At 36.6% G+C, this 26519-nt stretch overlaps 1 protein-coding gene across 4 annotated transcripts in view; it reads right to left on the reverse strand.

Annotated features, from left to right (window-relative positions):
• Window positions 1–26519, reverse strand: part of gpc6a (glypican 6a) — a 189995-nt gene that overhangs the window by 141153 nt on the left and 22323 nt on the right. The window contains exon 1 of one of the 4 annotated variants that reach the window (XM_088004244.1): window positions 9099–9983. The exons of the other annotated variants lie outside the window; for them this stretch is intronic. Within the exon in view, the coding sequence (XP_087860370.1) occupies window positions 9099–9258 (160 nt within the window). The 5' untranslated portion in view covers window positions 9259–9983. Of the gene's footprint in view, window positions 1–9098; window positions 9984–26519 lie in introns of those variants that run through there. 4 annotated transcript variants of the gene reach the window in all.

The raw sequence follows: 26519 nt of genomic DNA on the forward strand, positions 1-26519 counted from the left end.
TCACTTTGTCAAAGCATTTGCTTGCATGTTTTCCTGAGATGCTCAACGGGAATTTCCTTCAGTGCTTGTAATGTCCATTTCAGAAATGATTAAAGAAGTAATAAAATTGTACCAGCGGCTTTATCAGTTCTTTTACATTTGAAATGTAAAATGTGACTTGGCTTTTTATTTTATTTCTTTTGTTTTTGATTGAATAAATAAAGTGCCGGTACCAGAATCAAGGATTGTGAAAAGAAACTTTTAAACATTGGTGAATTGCTGTATATTTGAGCAACAGTTCTTAAGTTAGCTTCTAAAACATGAAGAAAGCCCGAGAGGAATGAGCCAACACTAAAGCCTAAGGGCTATAGAGACTATGTAACATGGAGGAATTACATTACTGTTTGAAGTCCTCTGTGACTTGCTGCAGTATTACTTCAGCATTACAATCTGCAGTGCCACAATTACCTGTAGGCAAGTGGAACACGATAATCTTGATCAAATTGTTGCCAAAGGTCAAGGTAAGGTTATTGTAATTAACCAAGATTATAAATGAAACTCAAGTTAAACTTTTTGGGAATATCACCTTAATTTGCTGCGAGCTGGTATGCTGTGTCTGAGATGTGTTTCATTTAATTATAATAAAATGGTGCACATGCTCTATAATGTAATTTGTGTCTAAACTTATCATTCGATAAAAGTATCAAATATAACAGGAGTGGTGCACAACCTGGTGGCTCACTTTGCACATACTGTTAAGGAAAATGACTGATTTAAAAAAAGAATAAAATACTGGGTTTTATAAGAAAAACACCCAAGGAATTTATTTTGGGGAAAAACTGATATACATCACCTTGTAAAATGATTTACATTGTTTGTCACAGTTATTCATGTTACATTCACAAGCTTCAGTGACATTTTCTGTGATGGGCAACAGTAGTATCATCATCTACATAATTGTCAAGTGAAGGAAAAAAAAAAGTCATGATCACAATTTCTTTCCTAAAAATATCTGAAATTGATGTGCATTAGTACACACTTTACTGACTCAATACCTTGTAGAGCTAAGCCCAGTGGAGCATTGACTTACTCGAGCTGATTTCATAGCAACCAGCTGGAAGATCAGAAAAAGTTACCTTGTGTTGTTCTGATGCCAATTTGACTTTTTCAGCTTATTTATTTCAATCATTGCTGAGGCACAGCGATTTTATTTTATTATTATTTTTTTGTTTGTTTTAAAGTTACAAGATCAAAACAAAATTCTGAAGTATTATCAAACATGGCACAGAGGTTTTGATAGGCATTAGTTCCCCATGAGCCAGCCTGATGAAAGAGTTTCTTTTATTTGGCCATTCTAAGTTAGAAAAAAATAATTTTTTTTTTGGTGCAATAGCAACATCTTACAGTGGGGGAAAGATAAACTTATGCCAAATAAGCTCTAGTACCAGTTTAGCACCAAAGCCAACTTTTTGAAAAAGAACATCTGAGTCTTAGCACAGATTCTTTACAGGTTTGGACTTTGACTTGGCCATTCTATCAACTTGCTTTCGTTAAAACAATTAGATTTTAGTTCTTGCTGCATATTGTTCTTCTGGAAGCAGCTTTGAATATGTTTTCATCCAGGAGACCTTCAATAGCCTTTTCCACTCTGACGCGTCTCTTTGCCATTACTGGAGAAAAAGCATCCACACGGGATGATGCTGCCTCCACAATGCTTCAGAGTTGTGATGGTTTTCTCAAAGTGTTGTGAATTATCAGTTTTTAGCAAAGCATAAACATACATTGAATGTAAGATTCACAGTGATTATTATTTACATAATAGATTACTTTTGAATGGCTATGAATGTGTAAAAGTGTTTGAAAGTGCCCTACCTGTCTACTTCTAAATTATGCACTTGAGTTGGTTTATCAAAAAGTCCCTATAAAACTCACAAGTTTGTTCCTTTAGCACACTGTAACGTAGTATAAATATTTGCATCAACATTGTTTTTATGATTTCATGTATTGACTAAAAATAGGGTACATTTTTTATAATGAGCCTAATTTAAAAGGGTTCATATTTGATCAAAACACTCTGTATTTCTTAGCCTTGCTCTTATCTGACACTTTAAAAACATTATGCAGTATTTAATTCCTCTCCAGCTGGCTGACAAAAATATTAGTACATTTTTACATTTTTGCTCCCATGAACTTCTGCTGTAAGTAAATCTGTACTAAAGCATGTCTGTATTGTGTAGGACCAGATTAAGTTTTAAGTTGCCAGATCTGCTGCTTTTTTCTGTCCATATAAACAGCACTGCTTAAGTTTTTTTTTTTTTTTTTTTTTCAGAGAATGGAAACTGTCCATGTTCCTTTAACACAACAACAACTGTACCATTGTCAAGCCTGTGATGTCAGTGACACCACTGGTGTCAACAACTGTTGACAGCATCTGACGTTGCCATGGCAGTTGTGTCAAACTATGTTTATTTATACTTTAATGGTTGTTTACTTGCAAGTCGCTGGGGGCTGAATTATTTAGCAAATCACCTCAGCCATGTGTATTTATCTGTGTCTAAAAAACAAAATTAAAAAGTCCCTGGTGTGAAATTCACTAGCATCTTTGACACCTTGACATAAATACCCAGGTGGGTTTTCCCAGGGCACCCGGTGGCTCTCATCTCTCGAAGCCCTATTGTTGCTGTCAGGCTTGGGACTTTCTATTCAGAGACTTTTCTCCTGAGGCAACAGTCTCTTTGGGCAAAAAAAAAACAGACCACAACAATCAACACGACAGAGTGCAGTGGTTCTCTGAACAGTGGTGGGAAAGCCACAAGCACTCACCTGCGTGACAAAGGGGAACGTAATGTTGTTTGTTCAGAAAAAAATGGTTTTTTTAAGGTTTTTCAGTCAAACCCGAAAAGTCAGCACTGCACTGGCTAGTAGCAAAACCCTATGATAAACCCAAATGACTGCCAAAGGTTCCCCAGTATGAACGATTATATGACAGTGTGACCATGACCATCCTTAACAACATTTCTGCAACACCCAGGCATGGGAAAATCCTGGCGTAATATTTTTCTCTGCTAGAGGAGTGCAACTGATCTTTTTGTATCTTCCAGTGGGAGTTTTTCTTCTTTTCATTCAGCCACAGAAAAAAAACTTCACATACTTTATATATAAATGATGGCAATCTTTTCATGCAACAAAAACGCCAACTCAGATTGCTAATCCCCTATGTTTAGATGGATTATATTGTAGGATATCTATTTCCTTGTGTAGTCGAGGTCCTCTCACCTCACAACACTGCACCTCTAAGTCATGATGTTAACACATGATCAGTCAAGGATGCTTCCATTTACCCCTATGCTCCCTATCAGTAGGAAAGCTTGTTTATTTCAACTTTTTTTTTTCCTCTGCTCTCTCTCCTCTAATCCCCAAACACAGACTCGCATCCATCCTTTAACTTTTTTATTTTCTAGTTCCTCTCAACGCTTGACAGAGTAGAGATTCTTAATCCCCCCTCTATTACTGATTTAGGCCAGTAGTTGATTGAAAACTGGAAAAAGTGCTGCAGCAGTCTCCAACGCTATCCGGGGGCTTTTCACACTACTTAGAAAGCACCATACATGGTGCCGAGGAGGGTTCAGGGATGCCTGGAGACCCTGCATTTCAGGCATGAATGCCTGCAGAGGGTAAACAAATTCTACAGACCAGGACAACTGTCAGACATTCTCTTTGAATGAAATCTGAAGAGAACCACGGGAGGATTCCAATTAAAACTCATGCACACAATCTGTCTCTCGCAATGAAAAAACAAAGTACTTTTGTCATTTTCCATCACGACAGAGATGCAAAGGAAGAAAAAAAAAAAGAAAAGGAGGGCGTGAAAAGCAAGGCTAAACTACCACAGAGACATTAACACGCAGACGCACATTCGCACTCACACAAAGCCTAATCTCCCTCACATCTTATTAACGGTTCTCTCTGAAGATGTATACACGCTGCCGAGAGACTTGCTTCCAATTTGGCAAAGCCAAGAGCATCTTAATGGGCTTTGAAGAAGAAGAAAAACGCCTGTCGGAAATTTTATATGGATATTTGCAGGGCAAGGGTTTTACCAGTGGTATTGAGACTTACTAAAGCTCCAATGTCATTCTATTATTTAGTGATTGCATCTGGAATAGTTGCTAAATTTGTTTTGCAAAGTTGCCCTACATTTTATGTAAAGTAGTACGTCACTGGAAAATAGATAATGATGATTACATCCTCTTAATATGGAACACCAAAACGTGACGGGGCAGAATTAACTGTTACCATTTGCTTTAGTTATTTATATATTTTGAAATAAGGCTCTGTAAAAACTTTATGTGCTATGATGATAAGTGTTGTAGAATTATTTGTTTTAAAGACAAACTATTGAGAACTTCATATCTTGACAATTTCAAATGTTTTTTTTTTCTTGTGATCAATTATTTCTATTTTGTTGTTTTACATCCACAAAATTATGTACAATACAGCCAAATCAGAATTAGTGCAATAAGACACAGAAACAGAAAAAAAATTTCATAACCCCAGCAACCCTCAACACCACGGCAACCCCGTTACCCATCCCTCCAGATCGCAAAGTAATAGCATTTAGGGAAGTGGACTGATGAAAAGTTGAAATTATCCCTTACAGTCAAAAATTAAGAGGATTTTATAGAGTTGTGTTGCATTTCAAAAGGTTTTTGACGTCAGTACTGAGGACAACCTACAAAACCAGCAAATGCTGATCATTGAGAAAAAGTTGAAGCATCACATGAGAAAAAAATAAAATAAAAAAATCGGCTGTATCGTCTAGCAACCAATAACTGCTCTGATAAAAGAAATCAAATAAGGCTGCACTGAAATGAACCCCAAAGGTATTTGTTATTCTTGAGGAGGGAAATATAAAACTCAGGCAACACACATTAGAAGCTGCTGCATATCAAGCCTTTTTATTTGAAGGCTGTGGAAAAGAGCAGAGTCCACCCATGAGGCTCCCAGCCGCTCTGTGTGTAAGTAGATGTTGATATTAACAGCAAAGCCTCGGAGAAGGAGCGTCGTGGCAGGAGCTTGACTGAGGCATTCAGAAGCAGCTGTGTTTCTGAACAAAGAGCTGACAATCACGCTGTATTGTGTGCGTGACACTGAAACTAATGTTCCACACAGAAGCACGAGGGTGGCGGGGGGGGTGATCCATGCAGGCGAGCCACTCTGTGACACGCCATCCTGCTGGGGGAACATCAGCAACATGGAAAGTCGCAAACCTGGTGGAATTTAATGAAGTTGTCCAGTAGGGAGTTTTAAAAATGTTTTTGTTTTTTGTTTTTTTCTATTTTTAATCTTCCCACATACAACGCTGTATTTCAGCAGAGCTGCTTTATGTCTAGTTCTTTGGAGTCATCATTCAGATTTCTTTCAGAGAGCTTCGGCAGTCTGAAAACCTAAAACTAAAGTTACTGGGATGTCACTATCTGTAGTCAGTAAAAAAAAAAAAAGCTAAAGTACGCATTAGGATTTCAGCTGATAGAGACACCACCATAAGTTACCTGAGGGTGTTAGAAAATGAAGAAGCAAAGTCGAAAACAGGGAAGATAATTACTTAGTTCCCTATGTGAATAAAACTGGATCTATTGTCAGTTTTCCTTTTTTTTTTTCCCCCCAATACAAACCTCATTCATAAGCCTCAAAATAGTAATAGGGAGTTTGAGAGTCAGCTTCATTGCAGCAGACGCAGCGTGCCTGCAGCCACAGTCTGTATAGATACTCTGAAAAGTTTTCTACTATAATTTGTTCGATTCTAGGTCATTAAAAATACATTACTGTTATAAAACTAAAAAGATTATTTGGATTCAGTTTATTTTTGGTTTTCTCTCCATGGCCATTTAATAATTCTAAACAAAATTTGGAAAAAAGTTCTAGATGTGCACAAAAGTTTGTTCAAACTATTCACCCGTAATGTTTGCAGTCGTTTTCCCTCAAAGGATTTTGCACATTTGCGCACGGAATAAATCTGACTGAACTAGCTTTGTTGTTTGTTTGTAGACGGTGAATCTGAAATTTAAAGTTGTGTCCTAATATTTTAATTTTAGTGTATTAGATTAAAGAAGAAGAAATTACAATAACCAAAAACTCAAAAAAGTCAAGCAGACATAAACAGGAGTCGTCTCCACTTTTAACCATGGGAGAAGCGGTTACTCCGCCATTCAGGCACCTCTGACCACCGCTGCACCGTCAATAAAGTGGCTGACCTCTGCCAGACTCTTCTCCATCACTAACCAACAGACGGTAAGTTACTGAACTCTGCAGCGGGCTGACTGATGTGAAATTGCTGCTCTGATCCTTTGTTAGAGCTGGTTAACTCACTCCATGGGTCTTACCTTGTAACATTTTTTTGACAGTAGCTGTGAGAGTGACGCACTTCTTTTAAGAATTGTCTTAGTCCAAATAGAAAAGTTAAATTACTAGAGAAATACTTCCAGTTAGCAATGGATTAAAGACTTCCACTCACTTTGATATTTTAAAACAAATCCAAGGCTATTTGTATTTCTTGCTCAACAAAGAAGCTGGGCTGGTGAAATTAAAACCATATGCAAAGAGAAGCCAAAGACCCATGTGTTTCGTATCTTTAGAAACAGCAGAGGCATGGCTGCAAATAATATAGTGAAGACTGCTGAATACGTGTGTTAGTCTACCTAATGTGAAATAATGGAAATCTTCTTGGTTAGGTCCAATCATAACCTGTATTTATGTAAAGATTGTTTGAAAGCAGCAATGTAAATGGACAAAGTCCATCTCCAACACAGAAAACACAAGAAAGAATTTGGTTGCAGCCTCTTCATGCATCTTGAGCTTCAAAGTAGTCAACAGACCCAAGTACTGAAATTTCAAGCAGATGGGGAATGTCAGGCAAGATAAAATAATACTCAAAGGTTTGCATAATCAGATATCGAAACGACCAAGCGCGTCACAATTGCGTACAAGAAATAAGAAGTGTCTGGCGTCTTCTGAAATTCTTCCTGAGATAAATGTCCAGGTTCTGTGTGGGAACCGCTCACAGAACATTATGAGGTCAAATCCTGGAACCACCCGATGAATTTCACTCCTTTAAGGGCTGTCAAACTAAACAATACCATCTGCGCAAAGTCCAAGTTTTGTATCAGAACGCATCAAGGAAATCAAAGATGACTGAATTAATTTTTCAAATACATCCCAGATATTCGCCAAGGGATAAAATGCTTGGCATCAGCATTACAGTTGTGTAAAATAGCATGCAAAGTAATGCTTTTTACGTTCCCGACATCTGTGGAAATCTGGCAGCAATCACTTTGCAATGGGGAGTTGAGCGAAAGCCATTATTTAATTATTTATGGAGACTTTTAAGATGTCAAACACAAATGATGAAAAAAAGATTTCAAGAAAGTAAAGCCAAAGAGAAAATAGTTGTTTCCCCCCTACATTATCCAAAAGTCTACACATTAAATAACCTCATCACATTGATGATTGTATTTCGGTGTTGTGGTGCTGATAAGGTACTCGCTCCTGGAGTAGAAATACAAATTCTAATGAAGTGCTGGAGCAAGAATAGCATGAACCCAAACATTTAATATTTTTCTGTTGTTTATGAACAGCACATTTATTTTGACTCCTGAGACATGGAAGTATTAATAATCCTCATAATTAACACAGCCAGAGTGTGCAAAGAAACCAGATTCTCGTCATAGTCCAGCCACTCCGAGAAAGAATAAGAAAAACTCCATGATTATTACTGTCTGGCGCTGCCAATTACCAGCACTGTATCTCTATTTTCCCTGTGAGCGGCAATGGAAGGATTAGATTCAGGTCCCTCTACTTCCCTTCAATTTCCTCTCACGGACCGTGAGTGTGTTTACTGGACAATGTATTTTCTTGCTTTGACCATAAATGTGATTATAACCATGGAGGAGATAATAAAATCCACATCTCTGCCACACCACAGAGCATGAATTAAAAGCTGAGCTGAAGAGCCTTTAGGAATATCAAAAGGAAAAAAAGAACTCAACAGAAGAAAAACAAAAAGTCATTCATGTTGAGGGCATACAGCCCCCTACTGGTAAATATTATAAACTCTTAAGCCAAATCCAACACTAGAAGCTCTATGGTGTTCTGTTGAATGTGAGCAACAGGTATGCTGCCACTTCCCGAAAAAGAAAGTTAGTCTTTTACTGTTTTCACCGGAGCAACCCAATAAAAAAAATAAATAAAAAAGGAGTACAATCTGGGTAAATGCAATAGCTGAGTATTGCTGTTAGGTAAACTGAAAGAATGCTTTATGGAAATGAGAACTAGTTATTGACAAAATGCTGTAAAAGTTTAAAATGTCTGCAGGCTTCTCTGTCTTTTGATTACTGTTTGGTATGGTAGGTTTCTTACACAAAAGTAAAACAAATCTCTCAGTTGCTTCGGCTGATTTGTCTGCGTAATTAATTTTTCAGTGGGGAAGAAACAATCCTAAATCTTCTGATCACCTCGGGTCTTTTCTAGATGCTAAATCCATTTTTTAAACGCCAGCCTGGCAGAAAATCAATGGAATTCAGGCTGCCGTGATTTATCACTGACTGGTCAGAAAACTGAGCGGATAATGATTTTTATTTATTTTTTTTTTTTTAAACAGCAAGGAAATCCTCGACTGTACGGCACCGCTATAGCTCATCCATAAGACGAGAATTGATTTGTAACACCTCGCAGCGTCATTCGCTTCAGTCAAACGCAAACGGGACACCCCGACAATAAACTCCTACTCGTCTGTTTGACTGAAAGAGGGATAGCAGTTTAAATACGCGGCATGTGTGAGGAAGACGCACGGCTCTTCGTCAGCCGTTTGCAGATAAAACAAACCTTTTATCTGCAGATTGTTTATTTTAATATTTTCAACATTATAATTCAGAAGAAAATCACTTCAAGTCTTTGCATCGTAGCAGAATATCGAACCACCGCTGAGTTTGACGTTTTAAGAAACTGAACGAGAGAAGTGTCTTCTTTTTACCCACTCTGGGAGTGGGTCTGGGAGGGGGGGATTGACATGGCACGTGGTTGTTGTGGGCCAAACGCACGGATGATGTGTCAGTGTCGCCTACCTGATATTTCCTGATGAGGTGCATGGAGGAGGCTGAATCCTTTAGCGCTATAAGCTTGTCTAACCTCGCTACAGCTCCGCGCTTTGCTTTCTCCAGCAGATGACAGGGACAGCACCGACAGAGTACATAAGGCGACCTGCAGTCTCCACATCGCACACATCAGTGAAATCCTTGGGAAAAATATATATATATAAAAAAAATTATCCAAAAAAAAAGAAAAAAAAAAAACGAGCTCCGTTGAAATAAAAGAAATCCAAAGGCTTTATTGGAAGATTTTTTTTTTTTTTTTTTTTTTGAAAACGAGCACGATGATCAGATGCTGAATTGAAAATCAGATAACTCCTCACTTTATGTACTGATGCGTCCGCCTCATCTCCCCTTGGTAAAGAGAAAAGAAGTCCAGACTACTCCGTGAAGGCGAGAGGATCCCGGTAAAGATGCAACCTGCTGGTGCTCGGTTTGCCAACAACTTCTCTCTTGCACAGCTGTCCTGTCTTTATGACAGCGAGAGGGAGGCAAAATGCATCGGAGACGCGCGCTGCACAGCGAGCAGAGCGCACAAGGGCAGGGCAAAACGCGGAGTGGAGTGGCTCGACTTGTGCAGCTCCCATCCAGGGGTGATCACAGTGCTCTCGCTTTATGCATCCCTGGCCATGCACACTGCTGCACCTTAGAGGTGAAACACATGTCGGGGTGGCTGCGGGGCGGGGTGGAAGGGCACGCTGAACAGACACGCAAGTTGTTCCGTTTCGATGTTACCAAGTCCAGTGGCTCGCACAACCCCTGCTCACTGCTCCGTGTCTTCTAATGAAACTTAGTGCTGGGTGATTTAATTTAATTAAATTCACACACCTACACACACGCGCTTACACGCACGCATACGTGCAGTTTGCTTATTTTCTGGGGATTTTAACCCTTTACCATCTCGCCATTGACGCAGGCAAAAATTAGCTCGCTTTTTCTGTTATTAAAAGAAATTAAAGTGAAAGTTGTTCTGGGGGGTTTGGTGGAGGAGAAATATGGCTCTTCATCCTGGGCGACATGGTTTGGGACACCGTTCGTGCTTGTAATAAATAAATAAATAAATAAATAAATAAATTTTATTTGAACCTCAAATGTCATTTATCTTGCTTGCCTGCATTTCCTGGCAGGGTATGCAATGGTGTCTCACACTCTTCAGTCATGTAAGCAATATAGTAGATGCATGTGAGTGTCTGTCTCCAGGTCTGTAAAGGTCATCTTCAATTTTTTTTTTTTTAAGACTATGTGCCACATTTGCTCATCTTTAGTAAAAATCCTAAACAGATTTGTAAAACATGGGTTGTTCTATGCTGAACAGATTATTTTAAAAATAACCAGCAATTAACAAAAACCATTATTCTATTTGTAAAAACACAAAACAGAGCATTATTAATGTTTATTTGCCAATAAGAAAACTTTATATATATATATATATATATATATATATATATATATATATATATATAAATAATTAAAATGTACTGCTTTCAGCACAGTGTTGGCTACGTGGATGGACCTTGACTGTAGAAGAAAAAGCAAGTTAATTGATTTAATATCATTCATAAACGATGCAATCCAAAGTCCTTAAGAGGAAATTAAAAATAAAAGGCAAAAATAAATATCTAAAATATTTTTGGTTTCACTTACAGTGAATGCTCAAAAGCATTGTATAATAAGAAACAAATCACTTATTCACAAATAGACAGCAAGTGCAGTAATGTGATATGATCCGTTTTCTTGCTCTTGGTTGAGACTCTGGTAGCAGCATTTTAGATGCCAGATCATGTTTTTACAGAGGGATATAAAGACTTTAGCAAGTTGCTGAAAATAAAAATATGGCCCCCTTTTTTTGTGTATGATTTTTTTCAATGGAAAACCTGTGACAAAATTTTTTATATGATAGTAAGTTTATTTATCGACAGACATTATGTGATTGTTAGAATTTAGATCCGAGTCCAAAACAATACCATTTTTTTTTTTTTTTTTTTGTGTTTTGTTTTGTTTTTCCACACACTCTGCGATCTTTACCTCCCTTAACACTGATCTCAAACATTTAAAATTTGGGAAAACTATTGACCAAATCAAGGCCAACTTTCACTTTAGTTTGCTGAGTTTTTACAGTATCTCAGTAGCACATCAACATGCACTAAGCATGCACAGGGCATTGTAAAAGTATACATAATGCTCAACTTTTCTTATTTTATTAGCATATGCTATGTGTGTTTTATTTGGATTTTATTTAACAAAACACAAATTATTATACAATTTTGAAGTAAAAGGAAAATAACTGTGGTTGATAAATAAAACAATCTGATATGTCATATGACATATCTGACAACCCGTGACAAAATCCACTGCAAAAGGCTGTGCACAGGAAAAGGAAGTTGTCATGATGCTTTTGCACATTTTATTTACAAGAAAATTGATGCGATAGAAAAATCCCTAATGTCCAGATTTTCAAAACAGAGATAAAACTATTTTATATAGCAAAAAAAGTTCTACAGTGTGAAGAGTGTCGTTATAAATTCACAAACTAAGAAGTCTCATATCTATCAGACTTAGCTGGTGTAAAATGTGATATTACCTCTTAAGGAATCACAGTACTATAATTCCCTCAATATCTTGTGTCTATTAATTTCCTCTGCGAAATGCAGCTCTACTTGCCAGATTTTCCCTTCACAGCTCACCAACATGAATAACAGCTCATTGCATTTCTACATGGCATTTTAAAGTTGTCCAAGCCAGCACTATGACTTCCAAAGCCATAAAAACACACTGCAGGATTGTTTATACAGAATAAGGAATGCAGTCTAGATACTGGATGCTGTATGGCATAAAAGAAAATTGTAATTTTCAAAACTGGTGTTTTATTCTGCCTGAAAATTGTTTCAATGTGACATGACATGCTGTATGACTACATTGTGAATGCAGTCATACCCCTTAAATTTTAACACCTTACAACGACAAACTTCAATGAACTTTACAAGCATTTGATGTGATAGTTTAGCTCATGTGGGCTATCACCTGGGATGTGGCTAGTGAAATCAAACTCATACTCAACTCTTTTCATATTCACTCAGGTTAAGTTTGTGTGAAATGAAAATGTGTCTTATGATCTGAAACATTTATGTGTCAAAAAAAAAAGAAAACCATTTCTCTCAGTACAGTATGTTTGAGATTGTTCTCTTTTGCATCTTCTAACAGGATTTCGGTTGCCTTGCATTTAGTCTCATGCACCTGGCCAGCTTTCAGCTTAGCCTGGGGCGATGGTAGTAGGAGTTCATCCCATAACTGGTTGGTTGCTGGTTCGAATTCCCGCTCCGCCTGCCTCTGTTTTTGTGCCCAAGGGAAAGATATGTCACCCGTTTTGCCTCCTGATGGTGGGCAGAGGGCCTAGTGACACTGGTGCGTGGCAGTCCTTTTCTTTATCAGACTGTCTGGGCAACCTTAGAGACAGCTAAGAGTAGAGGGCAGCTGTGGCTGTAATCCAGTAGCTTACCACATTGTATCATTGAAATGTAGTGTGAAATGCTTTGGGGCCTCTGGATTTGATAAACACTATAAAAGTAAAGGCCGTTAGCCATTTACATTTATGACAATAAAAGCATCGTCAAAGCAAGATGTTGCCACCTTAGTGTTTCAAAATGCAGGTTTTGTATTCAGACTGAATTGCACTATTTGATTTCTACTATATTGCCTTTTGTATGCAGGTCACTGTCTACGATATTTTGGTCTCATCTCACAGCAGCATTTTCTTTCACCTTTTTGGTGTGTCCCCTACATAGCTTGTGCCAAACTGAACTTTATATGGCCTTCTTTCAACAGTGACTTTCTTCTTCCATTCTTCCATGAAGATCAGAATTGTGGGGTGGACAGCTACATGTTGTACTTGTGATAATCTTTCCCATCAAGTCTGTACATCCCTCCAGGGTTACTACAGGCCTCCTGGCTACTTCTTCGATTAAATCTCTCCTTGCCCAGCCTGTCTCTTTAAGTCTAAGTTTAAGACCATGTCTTTTGAGCTGTGCCCTGCTCTTTCCCTTTTCAGGTTAATACTAACAGTGGTCGTTCCAGTCTTATAAAATTATAATTGTTACTTAATATATACTTGTAATTGTTACTTGTTACTTATTAGGACATTTTTTAATGAAATTGTCTCTGTAATAGTATTAGAGTGAAAGTGGCTCAATACATATGCATGCTGTACTTTTTGAATTTATATCTATAAAATAATAATAGAACACACATGACTTTTTTTTTCTTCAGACATCCACTGTTTGTGTTAGACTTTCTCATAAAGTCTCCAGGAAGATACATTGAAGTTGTGGTTGCAATGTGTCAAAATTGTGAGAAATTAAACTGGAACAAATTGTTCTAAAAGGAACTGTTTGTATTTGATTCCATATAATTCAACACCAGAATTGCATGTATGTCACAAACAATTATTGAATTAAAAATTAAATGAGTATTATTCTGACCCATGCTGCCAAGACACATGTGGTCAGTGAAGGTAAATTAGGTCAAACCACCTTCATCAAAGTTGCATCCAAAAAACAATGCTGCCTTGAAAACTAGAGCAGTTTAGAAAACACACAAAAATGAGATTGTACCAACGGCCTGTCCACACACCACCAATCTCTCATGGATTGGACCTAAAAATGCCTAAATCACCAGGATTATTCATATGGTGGGATAAGCATTAGACATTTGCAAAACTAAATAGAGAGTTCTACAGTGTGGTCTGGGAGTTCATTTACATGTTTAAATGACGTGTTTCTGCACTACTTGTGTTGTTGGAATTCAAGTACAAAACTGTGGAAAATTTAAGCAATCTGTTAAATTATTAAATATTGATGACCAAACAAAATAAATAGTTGGTTTCTTGGGCTAGTCTGTAGGAAGGACATACTACCTTATACCCCTTAGGACACAAATCATAGATCGGCCACCTGGATTTGTTTTACCTTGATTCTGCAGTAAAGCCCATGGGGAAGCACTGTCCTTTGTGCTGAAAAGACAGAAGCCGTTGTTTATCGTCACAAAAGTTATTAGGGTAGAGATCAGTGATCAACATATAACTACTAAGGCAACCGTAAACATACACCCCGAAATACAATGCAATGGCTTAGATCATTGCATAATCAAGTGTCCGTTTGGTCCAGTCAAAGTCTAGACCAATTGATAATGTTGGGTAAGGTAAGACTTAAATTATTGTTCACACACGCACACATGCACACACACACACACACACACACACACACCCCCACACACGCACACACACACACGAGATTCAATCTGATAAGGTTGAGCTTTTTTTTTTTTTTACAATAAATAATGCAAAGGCCTTTTTGTCTCTAGACGTGCAAAGCTGATAGAAACAAACCACAGAAGACTTGTGGCTGTAATTGGAGTGAAGTGTGGTTTGAAAGACACATTGACTGCTGTTGAATACAAATGTAATTTTTTTTTTTTTTTTGGAATTTAGTTGATATATTTTAAAATCCATAGATAACTACCCTTCTATAAACATGACAAGCCGTTACATCACAAGATGTCTATCTCAGTAGAGAAACTTAAAAATGCGTGCCCATCAGAAAGAAAAGATTCTGCATAAAACTTATATTTGTAGCATTAGTGATCAGCACTCGATGTGTGGCTTAATGTTAAATACAAACTTAAATTGTTTCACACAATTCTTTTTATTGCAGATCATCCTTTCATAAGATTAAAAGATAATTATGTGTTTGCCTGCTGTGCATTGTGAAGTCTGACAATCACTCAAAACAGTGTTTAGCATTCATTATGAAAAGTCTCAGAAAAGTATTTTGTATGGTTTATTTTCTCCTTGGAGTCATTTAATTTAGCCAATTATGTTCTAAATAAAGACATAATTTTGTTTTGATTTGTTTTTGTTTTACTCTTTGAGCAAAGAAAATTTATTTTAATCATAAAAAGACACTTGAAAATAATTTTAATAAACATATGAATATATTTGAATGAAATTATACTGAAAGTGCTGTGAGCAGCATCACATTGATTTGACATTCAATTCATTCTAAAGGTTATGTTTCTTAGCAAGGTTTTTTTTTTTTTTGACAGATGGACTTATTTTTAATTAAGTTGAACTTGAAAGTTAATTAAATAATCAGAAAGCTCCAGTTCACTGTACTCTAACCTAACTGAACGAATTAGGAAACCTGCATGTTGTTTTATCAATGTTTTGCAGTCTCTCCGACATTTACAAACTACAAAGAAATTCTAGAGAAAACTTATTGCCAAAAGCTTCTGCAACATGGCAATGTTCAAACATCCTTTCCAAGACACTTCTTTCTAGCACTGAAAAGAGGATGAAATTATGACATTGTTAAATGTTCCTATTCTAACAGCAAACTCATCTAAAGTTGACAAAAGTGACAGCACAGTTTTTATGACACTTGTCATAACATTTTTTTTGCATATTTTCTTTTGAAGACAGGATTGCAGGCGAACTAATCCAACTGTCTATTCTTCCACTGATGTGCCTTTTGAATAAGTGCACAAAAAGACATTCCTATAGGGAAGATACCTTATTGAAAGCTCCATAATTAAGAGCATGCCAACCCATGCCATCAGAGTTGTTAGTAGCGTTTTTTTTTTCCTGGTAGTAGTCCAAACTGTCTTATTCGTCTTTGTACCAAGACTCACAGCTCCATTACTCCCAAAGAAATGTCTGAAATTCTAATTTGATTAATTAAAAGTTAAGTCTCTAGTGCTTGATGATCCCAGAGGCTTTCAACCCCAGCGAGTTCAACACGGCCTCTGGATAACTTAAAATAGACTAAGCCTTAAAAAACCTCTAACATTTGACTGGTGTCTAATTTCTTTCCCTTTGACATGATATTATGGTTGGTTTGGGATAAATGCTCTAACATCTTTCAGTTTGTATAAGAGTAATATTGTTTTGGGGGATCAGTTGCTAAAAGTAAAAAAAAAAAAAAAAATCTGTGATTTATTTTACGTGTTGCTCATTACACTTGAAGGAGTTCAGGGATTTTATTTTATTTTATTTTTTTAAAATGTTTCTTGACAGCCTGGAGAACCTTTGCTTATAATGGCAAGTTGAAGTCTTTGTCTTTGGCAGTCGTTTGGGTTTGGAAACTATAAAAACCACTTTCTGACTTCAGTTGTTTGAAGTAGCATGATTGTATATGTATATAATTTTTATTTAATCTAATTAAATAATACGGACCCCGTATTTGTCTGTCCAGTCTGGGGATTCAGTTCATTTTTTTCTCAATTTGTTTTCCCAGAACATTTCATAATTTTCTGATTTGCAATTACGAGACAAATTTTTGTTTCTTTGATATACTTGGTCAACTAACCAACGCTTTGAAATTCTGTGAAAATCACTACTCATTTAGCTGATAGTGTCAGTAAATTAGACAGAGCAGAAGCAAAATCTACAGAAAAAATGATAACATGTATTTTACTAATTACAGTATTGTCCTGTATTGTCTCAAACTCCTTACTTGAAATCTGCATCTCTCTGAAATCTAGTAGATCTATTTGATTGTGAAGTTTACTGATTGTATTTTGCCTTCTCAATTTTTGTGTGGAATCGCAGCTATTCAAGCTCCAAATATGGGCTTCTCTTGATTTATCTATTTATTCAGGATAAGGAATTGTTAGTGCGGCAAGAAAGTCAAGGAATAAACGTATTCCCCCCCATTCACCATTAGCTTCCCCTGCTTAACATTGTATTAGCTCTATTAAACCCTTGCTAATGAGGCCTTGAGAGAATGGCCAGAAGGTGATCCTGTCGGTGGATCGATAGCTCCCCACGAGGAGTCAGAACAGGGTTCATCATGACTCACACTCAGAGAACAGCAGGGGAAAAGAGTGCCTTTATCATCCAGGCTTTATGCTTCCAAAAAGTGATAATTATTCGATCATTAATTTGTTTCAGTCAATTAATGATCTATGAGTTTTGTTTTCAGTTAGGATTTTATAACAAAACTACTCAAGCCTCAGTATAGACAGAGCAATCAATCAGAATCTATAGATAGAGGAACTACTCAAGAGCAAAGACTTCCTACTGATTGCATAGCATTGTGCTGTTCAGTTTAATGAGTGCATGATTAAATGAAGTTATTTTAAGTAGAAAAGAACAAAGAATAAATTATTTTCTTTCAACCTAATCTTTGCCTAAAGGAAAAAAAAATTAAAAGCAGCTAAAAAACAAGAGAAAAGAGAAAAAGAAAATATTGTGTGTGTAACACGTGCATTAGAGGGTTGTGACTGTGCTTATAAATACCTCATATGTATGGGTTTAAATTTATAGTTTTAAATCAAAGCAAACTTCAGACAGAGCGGTGTGCAATGTCATGACTGAGACGTAATGTATACAGGTGCTGGTCATAAAATTAGAATATTGTGATAAAGTTCATTATTTTCCATAATGTCATGATAAAAATTAAATTGTCATATATTTTAGATTCATTGCACACCAACTGAAATATTTCAGGTCTTTTATTGTTTTAATTTTGATGATTTTGGCAAACAGCTCATGAAAACCCAAAATCCCTGTCTCAAAAAATTAGAATATTATGAAAAGGTTCTCTGAACGAGCAATAAAAATAATCATCTGAATCAACAAAGTAACTCTAAACACCTGAAAAAGATTCCTGAGGCCTTTAAAAACTCCCAGCCTGGTTCGTTACTCAAAACCGCAATCATGGGTCAGACTGCTGACCTGACTGCTGTCCAGAAGGCCATCACTGACATCCTCAAGCAAGAGGGTGAGAAACGGAAAGAAATTTCTGAACGAATCGGCTGTTTGCAGAGTGTTATATCAAGGCACCTCAGTGGGAAGTCAGTAGGAAGGAAAAAGTGTGGCAGAAAACGCTGCACAACGAGAAGAGGTGACCGGACCCTGAGGAAGATTGTGGAGAAGGGCCGATTCCAGACCTTGGGGGAAGCAGTGGACTGAGTCTGGAGTAGAAACATCCAGAGCCACTGTGCACAGGCGTGTGCAGGAAATGGGCTACAGGTGCCGCATTCCCCAGGTCAAAGGTCAAGCCACTTTTGAACCAGAAACAGCGACAGAAGCGCCTGACCTGGGCTACAGAGAAGCAGCACTTTGGACCACTGTTGTTCAGTGGTCCAAAGTACTTTTTTCGGATGAAAGCAAACTTTGCATGTCATTCGGAAATCAAAGTGCCAGACTCTGGAGGAAGACTGGGGAGAAGGAAATGCCAAAATGCCAGAAGTCCAGTGTCAAGTACCCACAGTCAGTGATGGTCTGGGTGCCATGTCAGCTGCTGGTGTTGGTCCACTGGGTTTTATCAAGGGCAGGATCAATGCAGCAGCTATCAGAAGGTTTTGGAGCACTTCATGCTTCCATCTGCTGAAAAGTTTTATGGAGATGAAAATTTAATTTGGTCTGGAATTGGCCCTTCTCCACAATCTTCCTCAGGGTCCGGTCACCTCTTCTCGTTGTGCAGCGTTTTCTGCCACACTTTTTCCTTCCTACTGACTTCCCACTGAGGTGCCTTGATATAACACTCTGCAAACAGCCGATTCGTTCAGAAATTTCTTTCCGTTTCTCACCCTCTTGCTTGAGGATGTCAGTGATGGCCTTCTGGACAGCAGTCAGGTCAGCAGTCTGACCCATGATTGCGGTTTTGAGTAATGAACCAGGCTGGGAGTTTTTAAAGGCCTCAGGAATCTTTTTCAGGTGTTTAGAGTTACTTTGTTGATTCAGATGATTATTTTTATTGCTCGTTCAGAGAACCTTTTCATAATATTCTAATTTTTTGAGACAGGGATTTTGGGTTTTCATGAGCTGTTTGCCAAAATCATCAAAATTAAAACAATAAAAGACCTGAAATATTTCAGTTGGTGTGCAATGAATCTAAAATATATGACAATTTAATTTTTATCATGACATTATGGAAAATAATGAACTTTATCACAATATTCTAATTTTATGACCAGCACCTGTACTGTAAGAAAATGAAGAATAAGGTCACTTTGTTAACATTAGTGCATCAAGCAGGTGGATGAATAATTAATCAGATATTTATAATTCATGGATGTTTAAGATAAATATGCACAATTACCTGTTAAGAGGAGGCAAAGCTCTGTTTTTCAGATCTATGAGCGTTTTCGCTTACTTTCTTGTTCTTAGTCTTTATTTCACAAAGCAATCTGTGTTCCCCCCCCCATTGTCTTACACAGTTCAAAATGGATGCCACCAGTCGAATGTATCATATCTCATAGAGATGACCGTCCGTTTATTGATCTATTGATCTATTTTGCTCATTTTCATCAAAGAATGTGTTTGTACCAGTAAACCAAACACAGCAACCAAACCAACAGTATCTAAAACACTGCAGTTTTAGATACTGCAATCTTGGAAATATTATCTCCCACATGTCTGATTAAATATGCTTAAGAAATATCCACATGAAGGAAATATTAAAAATACTAAAATATAAGATATTAAGTTGTCTTAAACAGTTGAGCAGATAATATAGCAACAAAATCAAAGAAAAAGTTTTATTTATTTTTTTCCAAATTACAAAAACTAATCTCAATGATATAATTTAGCTCATCTGTGAGTGCAGGCCAGGTGACCTTTGGTGCTGATTATAGAACAAGACAATGTCACAGTCATGCAAAGACATAACCCAGAAATTCATCCATTCATTGTCAATATCTGCCTATTCTTGCAGGAAGGGCAAGAGGCAGGGCAAACTCCAGACAAGTTCAATAACACAGTTTTCTTTTCTTTTGGAACTTATTTATGCAAATGTCTAAAAAAGTGTCCAACAGCACAGACACTGTCTGTTTACTTTTCCAAAGTGGCATTTAAAATGTTTCAAAGAAGAAAAAAAAATTAACAAGAACTCTCTGTAAATAAAATCAAATGTGGCCTGAAGAGACTTCTCTGGTTAACACTTTCAAATTTAAGAACACAATCCACATGCCCTGCGTGATGTCTTAACTTTAAATCCCAGTATGCATGTCATTTCTGTACATCATAGAAAAGGTTATGTCAGAATAGCATCAATTCACTGTTGACAGGCAGTGATTAGATTAAACAGTCTAACCTTGACCTAACATTTCAGTAGATTACTTAGGCCTGGGATAGCCGCCCACCACTCTATGAAATATTCATTGATGCATAAAATTGTTGCATCCCACATCATCTGCAAACTTCAAGTGCCACATGCTGTGATCTAAGAGAAAATCAGTTTCTCTTAATTCTTCATACTATTTTGCCCTAACATGCCTCTAGACCTTGATAATTTATTCAATCTTCTTGACTAAGAACCATTTTTCATTTTTATATGTTGATGCAGAGCAAGATCATTTTTGAAGTCAGCCTTCCTCATTTCTCAGTATGTTCACAGATTTTTTTTTTACTTCAGGTGGAGTGATGCTCTTCAATTAGTGTGCAGTATCTCTTTGTTCAAGTTTCTAAAATACTTTGAGGGATTTTATTGAAGTAAGGTTCTAAAGGTTCTTCTCAATTTGGAAAATAGAAGAAGAAAAAAAACAGATCTGAGCAGAAAGTCAAGTCAGCTTTCAAAGATGATTTTTGCCATCTAAAAGTTTCAGTATGTAACTTTTACAAACAATGTTTATTTTTTTAAATTATTTCTTAAAGCTATTGCTATATTCTGACAGCATATCATGAGACAGATAATCTGAAGGAAGTCAGATTATGTGATTAATCCTCCTCCCTGTGGTCCAAGTGCCAACTGCAGAAATGCACCGCTTCCAGTCAGAAACGACCAATCAGAGCCAGGAGAAATGTCTTAGTGCTGCAAATCAGACTCATGTATGCGCTGCTCAATGTGCTAAAGAAACAACTTACCATTACAGGAAAACTGTTTAACCGCCATCATCGGTGGTCATACTTATTGTTTAGAGACAATAATCATGCTGTATGTAAACTTCTGAATTTTATGAATGTTACAAACAAATCTCTTGAAAATGTTCTTGGTATGTTTTCTCGCATTTATAAAATATAAATAATTTTGGTGGTTCTAAATAAAGTAAAGGAAGAGAAGTTTGGTTTGAGGTAATGTCAGACAGTGGAAAAAAAATATTTCTATGTATGTTTCTTTTAATGCAGTGTATGTAAACTTCTGGTTTCAACTGTACTCTAATGTTGGTTACTGCAGCACCTAGAACAGAGATGATTTTGAAGTGAGATTTGCAATAATGCAAAGATGAAAATGCACATTTTCACAGTAAGCTAATAACAAAAACGTACAACAGTATACCAGTTGTATACTTCTTGAATCATTTGTATCAAAACTCTTCGATTTTACACTTTAAAGTCTGTTTTGACGTCTCTGAGGGTTAGGTCTTTCTCAATGAAAAATAGAGCCAAAGCCTTTTGTGGCTCCATAAGGATCCTTGAAAAATATGATAAATTGTTTTGTGTGATGTCGACTTGAGTTAACGTCAGTAGGTTTTGATTACTATCAGTTCTGCTTGAATCAAGAAATGAGGATTGTATAAAATCCTATGGAAACTGACAAGCCCTGAACACATGGTTTTGACAAGCACACAGAATGCATATAATTAAAACGCAGCATCACTTCTTCTGCTGCATCAATTTTAATCATGCACTGTTCTCTCAAGGGAATGAGAAGGATTTGCCATCCAAGAAAAAAAATGTGAATTATCCATCAAAATAAAAACACAAGCACCAATAAAATCACAATTATGATGACGACCAATCAGGGGACATCAAAAGAATTCACCTCTGCTCTAATTTTTCAAACACATGTAGCAACTCCTCTACTGTGATCAATTCAAATAATATTTTCCTTTAGCATTAATTCATGGCAGGACCCCAGAACCCTTTACACAGAAAGTAAATAAGTTCAATTCAGCTCTAATTGCATAGTAGCCAACTCAATCAATTCCAGTCCAAACCACTCTGGTCCAGTCCAGTCCAATCTAATCCAATCAATCAGTCGATTTCACCAAAGTCATTCCAGAAGTATCTATTCAACTTGTAAAAAAAAAGAAAAGTTACTTAATTCAAGAACAGGGAATTTAATACCAGTCATACCTGAGGCACAGTTGACCGTATTGTGAAATAATCTACACAAATCAATAGTTGCACATATCCAAATCAAGAGAAAATTAAAAAAATAAAAAGGAATAAAGTATCCATAGAATGAACCTTTACAATGTGGTAAGTAATATCTAGAGGTTCCCCTTATGAAATGTTTTGTTAGATGCACTTGGTTCCCACATTACACTTCTATATGTTGTGCTATAATAGGGCCACGACTAATGAATTTATCTATTTATTTATGCAAGTTTATACTGCAACTATTATGTTTGTTTTTTTGTTTTTTTTTTAACAGAACATAAATCCACATCAACAAAAGGTGCCTGGATGATTGTTCAGTCTAAAGGTTCAGCCAAACACATGAAACTCCTAACAATACACCGATCAATTGTCAGTACCCATTTGTTCCTCTGGGATCACAGAAGGTGCTAGGCCCCATCACTAGCAGTCACTTGGTGAGACCTAACAGAAAAAATTACCAGAAATTTCTCACCAAAGAGTTTACCAAAAAAAATAATTGAATCTAAAAAAAAAAAAAAAAATATTTGCTCACTGAGGTCAAAGACTTTATCTAATATAAATCATTATCTACAGAATGCTGAACTGTGTTGACATGAAGAAAAGCTGAAAGCATGTGTTAAGGAGTGAGGGCCAAACAGTCAAGCACAGTCAACTCAAGGTAATAAGCAAAGGTCTGAAAAACATAATAAAGTAAACACATGCACCAGCAGTTATGGAATGCTGTTGATTGCCAGCGAAGAAATGAGCACAGAATAATTACTTGCTACTTCAGTGTCTGCTATGAGCTTTGCAGATGCCAGAAACCTCAGGGTGTCTGCTGCATCAGAGATGATAGCTCATCAATGTGACTGACAAGTGGCGAAGTAGAAACTTGATCAAGTGAGGTGGAGGCGTTTAGGACTAACACTTCCTGCCGGAAGGCAAATTCAGTGCCCTCCAGAAGTGTTGGTCTCCTCAGAGAGCATGAGGGAAACAGGCTGTGTGATATCTGGGTGTGCTTTTACCCTCAATATCTACAACATGTATGTTACATTGTATGTTAACATGACAATATAATGTAACTTATGGTCAAATTCAATTAATTCTAATATTTAAATGTTTCCTTTTTTATTAACTCAATTCACTAAGGAAAACACAGATTTTAGATTAAGGAAACTCACTTAGATTTTAAGCCTGTGCAACTTAATTATTTTGATTAGTAAAACACAACACTTAAGATAAGGATATTATGTCAGAAGAATAAGTTATACTTGTTTGAAGGTTGTCATTTTGGAAAGGTACTTGACGTTTGACAATAAAAAAAAAAGCATCAATGAAACAGTTATTCAAAATAAAGTTAATTAAGCAAAAAACATACTTCCTTTAACAATTGTTTGAATATTTTAAAGACTGAAAACAGTAATATGTCAGGATTAGAGGTGGCAACATAGCATAAAATCTTTAAAGTCTATATTATGTAGACTTCTAGCCCCACTGTTAGCGATATTCAACGCAACACGATCTGAAAGTGCCTGAGGGAAATGTGACTTAGCAGGCAAAAGCATGGACAAAGACACTGAGATGGTACACTTTGATGAGGTATGATGCAACTTATAGTAATATTTTACTAGGGTAACACTATTGTTTTGACACATCTGTCAATATTGTTGCTCCTGTCTATTGCAAGTTTCAGTAAAAGGCAAAAAGGCAAATGAAGAAAGAGATTTGGTATTTGACTTGTTTCCTATCATCATTTCCCAAATGTTCTGGAAGTGGTAGACTGATGCAAACTAAAATTTCATGATCCCAAAAGCATCTCCCAAACCATCTAAGAGTAATTAAATACTGTGGTAACAATGAACTTTAACCTAAAAGCATATATCTGAAAATCTGATATAATGCCTAAAGATACAATTTATTTAATGAATGGGCAGGGGAAATTATTTGCAGTGTGCAGGTTGGTTTTACTCATCGAGAATGTTTCATCAGGATGGACAGTCCTGTCCACTGGCAAATAATAGTATTTAGCTGTGAATTAGTGTCCTGTATATTTTATCTGGCAAGTTTACCAGCCCAGACATGACAGCTAAGGGAGTCACATCCATAAATATGGATCTTAGAAAGCAGAATTTGTTTACAATAATGTCTGTAATAATTAGGTTTTTTCCAGATACCTAGTGTGGTGGTGTCCTATTCTGTTATTTGTTTCATGTGAAAGCTTAATCCTTGTTGAATGGAAGCTCAAACTAAAAGAGCACGAGCATATTTACAAGCTAAATCTGGGGACTGTATCCATCTTTTTATTACAGACAGTGAATGTGAAGCCTGTGATGAGGTTCTTCATAAATGAAAGTGTTGAAAACAAATTTACTAATTTCTATTTGTTGCTTTCTTAATGTACCTTGTCATTCCAGGCACTCTCTTTCATTAGGACTGAATGATTAGCAAAGTGATCAGCTTGTGTTGTCTTTCCTAAGTAGATACACTTAAATTTGCTCGCAACTAAAACATTTTTCATGACATTGAGGTATTGCAAATGCATCACAGCAGCAATGTCATTATAAACTATTTTTTAATTTTACTTTTATTAGTATTTTCTAAATAACTTGCCTTCTCTTAGACAGTACTTCAATGATCCTGAGTTAGAAAGAAAATTTGTGGCCATGGACAATACGTCTTGAAGATTTTCCTAAAAATGATTTCTGCAGTTTGATTTGATCGAATTACGTCAAACGTTGAGATCAACGTCAACTCACTCTTTAAAGTCAAAGCATATTTTTCTCTCATATGCCACATACATATGATTTGATTGACACATGCAAACACACTAGGAGTAGCAATCTAGGGTTAATTGTTGATCAGGGGAAATTGGCTTTAGATGCGTATTCCATAATTAACATCATGGTTCAATGATAGCGTTAACGGATATAGCAAATGAGGATTGATGATAATGTTCACCTGTCTGGTGTGGTGTGGGGCAAGTCAGGCATAGCAGCAACCTACCTCAATTTATATGGTTGCCAATGTGTTTCAGTATGCAGGGGGTGAATAGAGCAAGACTACATTAACCAAGAGGGAGAGTGTTTTGATCTCAGTATGCATCTTCACCAGTTTCCAGTGGTCTCCAATAGAAGCAGAGTCACTTGAAAACATTCAGATTGAATAGAAATAGACTGACCTCCAACGTTCTTAGCATTTTGCAAATTGCTTTCCATCATCTCTAAACATTTGAACGGAACCACCACAGATGAAAAAGGATATTAGTTGCTGAGACACATCTCCAGCATGTCAGTTCTTCCATCAGCCTGATGCTGCGTAACTTTGCCAGGCCTTGGCTGATTTCTGTTGACGTGCGTTTCTTGCCCTGTATTTATCTAAATCTATTCTAGCCATGGGGCTACTTTCACACTTCCTAAAAAGAATGACAGAAGTGATTAAATTTAGAATAAAAAATGTGAAAGACCCATTTTACTAGGATGTCACAGTGAGCTGCAAAAATTTGCTCTTCCAGTTATTCTTCACAATCACCCAGAAAAAAAAACCAAACACAAAAAAAACAGGAAATTGAGAATATATATAACTTGGTACAGTACAGGTGCAAAATGTTTGCCCTTATTAAAACAGTGTAAACACACTCAACATATATATGGTCTGAGCTAATATATAAAACAAAAGAATGGAAGCAAGAAGAGTGATTTTGCTTAATGTCATTCAAAACATGTACAAGAAAGCTTTACAAAGTAAAGACAAAGCCTTTTTATTTAAATTCAAGATGTAACTCAGGTAGTCTATTGAATATTTTTTTTGTTCTTTAAAGAAAGCACTGCTGTAAATGACATATTGCAACTGTCATTACTGTGACAAGTGTGGCTTTTCTAACCTTTTTTTTTCTTTTATTCCTTCAATCACACCTCATATCCATGTTCTTCAGCCTTTAAGGCACTGTCATCTTATTATTCAGTCCTCTGCTCTCCGAAAAAATAACTTGCATCCTTATGAGAATTGTCATCTTGACAAGTTTTATTCTGTCTTTTATAGCTCTCCTGCTTGTTAGACGCACTGTTCTTTGAAACAAATACCCTTTTAACTTTCAGTTAACGTTGTCTTGGCCTTTTTGTTAAAAGTTCAACATGTGCATTTGGAGCAAGCATAAGTCAAAATCATTATTTTCAAGATTTATTGTGGTACAAGTGATCTTAATTTGACAGACCATAAATTTAGAACAGAGGAGGAAATGACAGGCAGCAAAGAAAAAAAAGGTAATTTCACCTACATTATAGCAAATTGCTTATAAAGAAAGTTATTTCATTTGACCTGAA

The sequence above is a fragment of the Poecilia mexicana genome, unplaced genomic scaffold (genome assembly GCF_051168715.1).
Source record: "Poecilia mexicana isolate PSO_F unplaced genomic scaffold, ASM5116871v1 scaffold_3, whole genome shotgun sequence".
Taxonomy (NCBI): domain Eukaryota; kingdom Metazoa; phylum Chordata; class Actinopteri; order Cyprinodontiformes; family Poeciliidae; genus Poecilia; species Poecilia mexicana.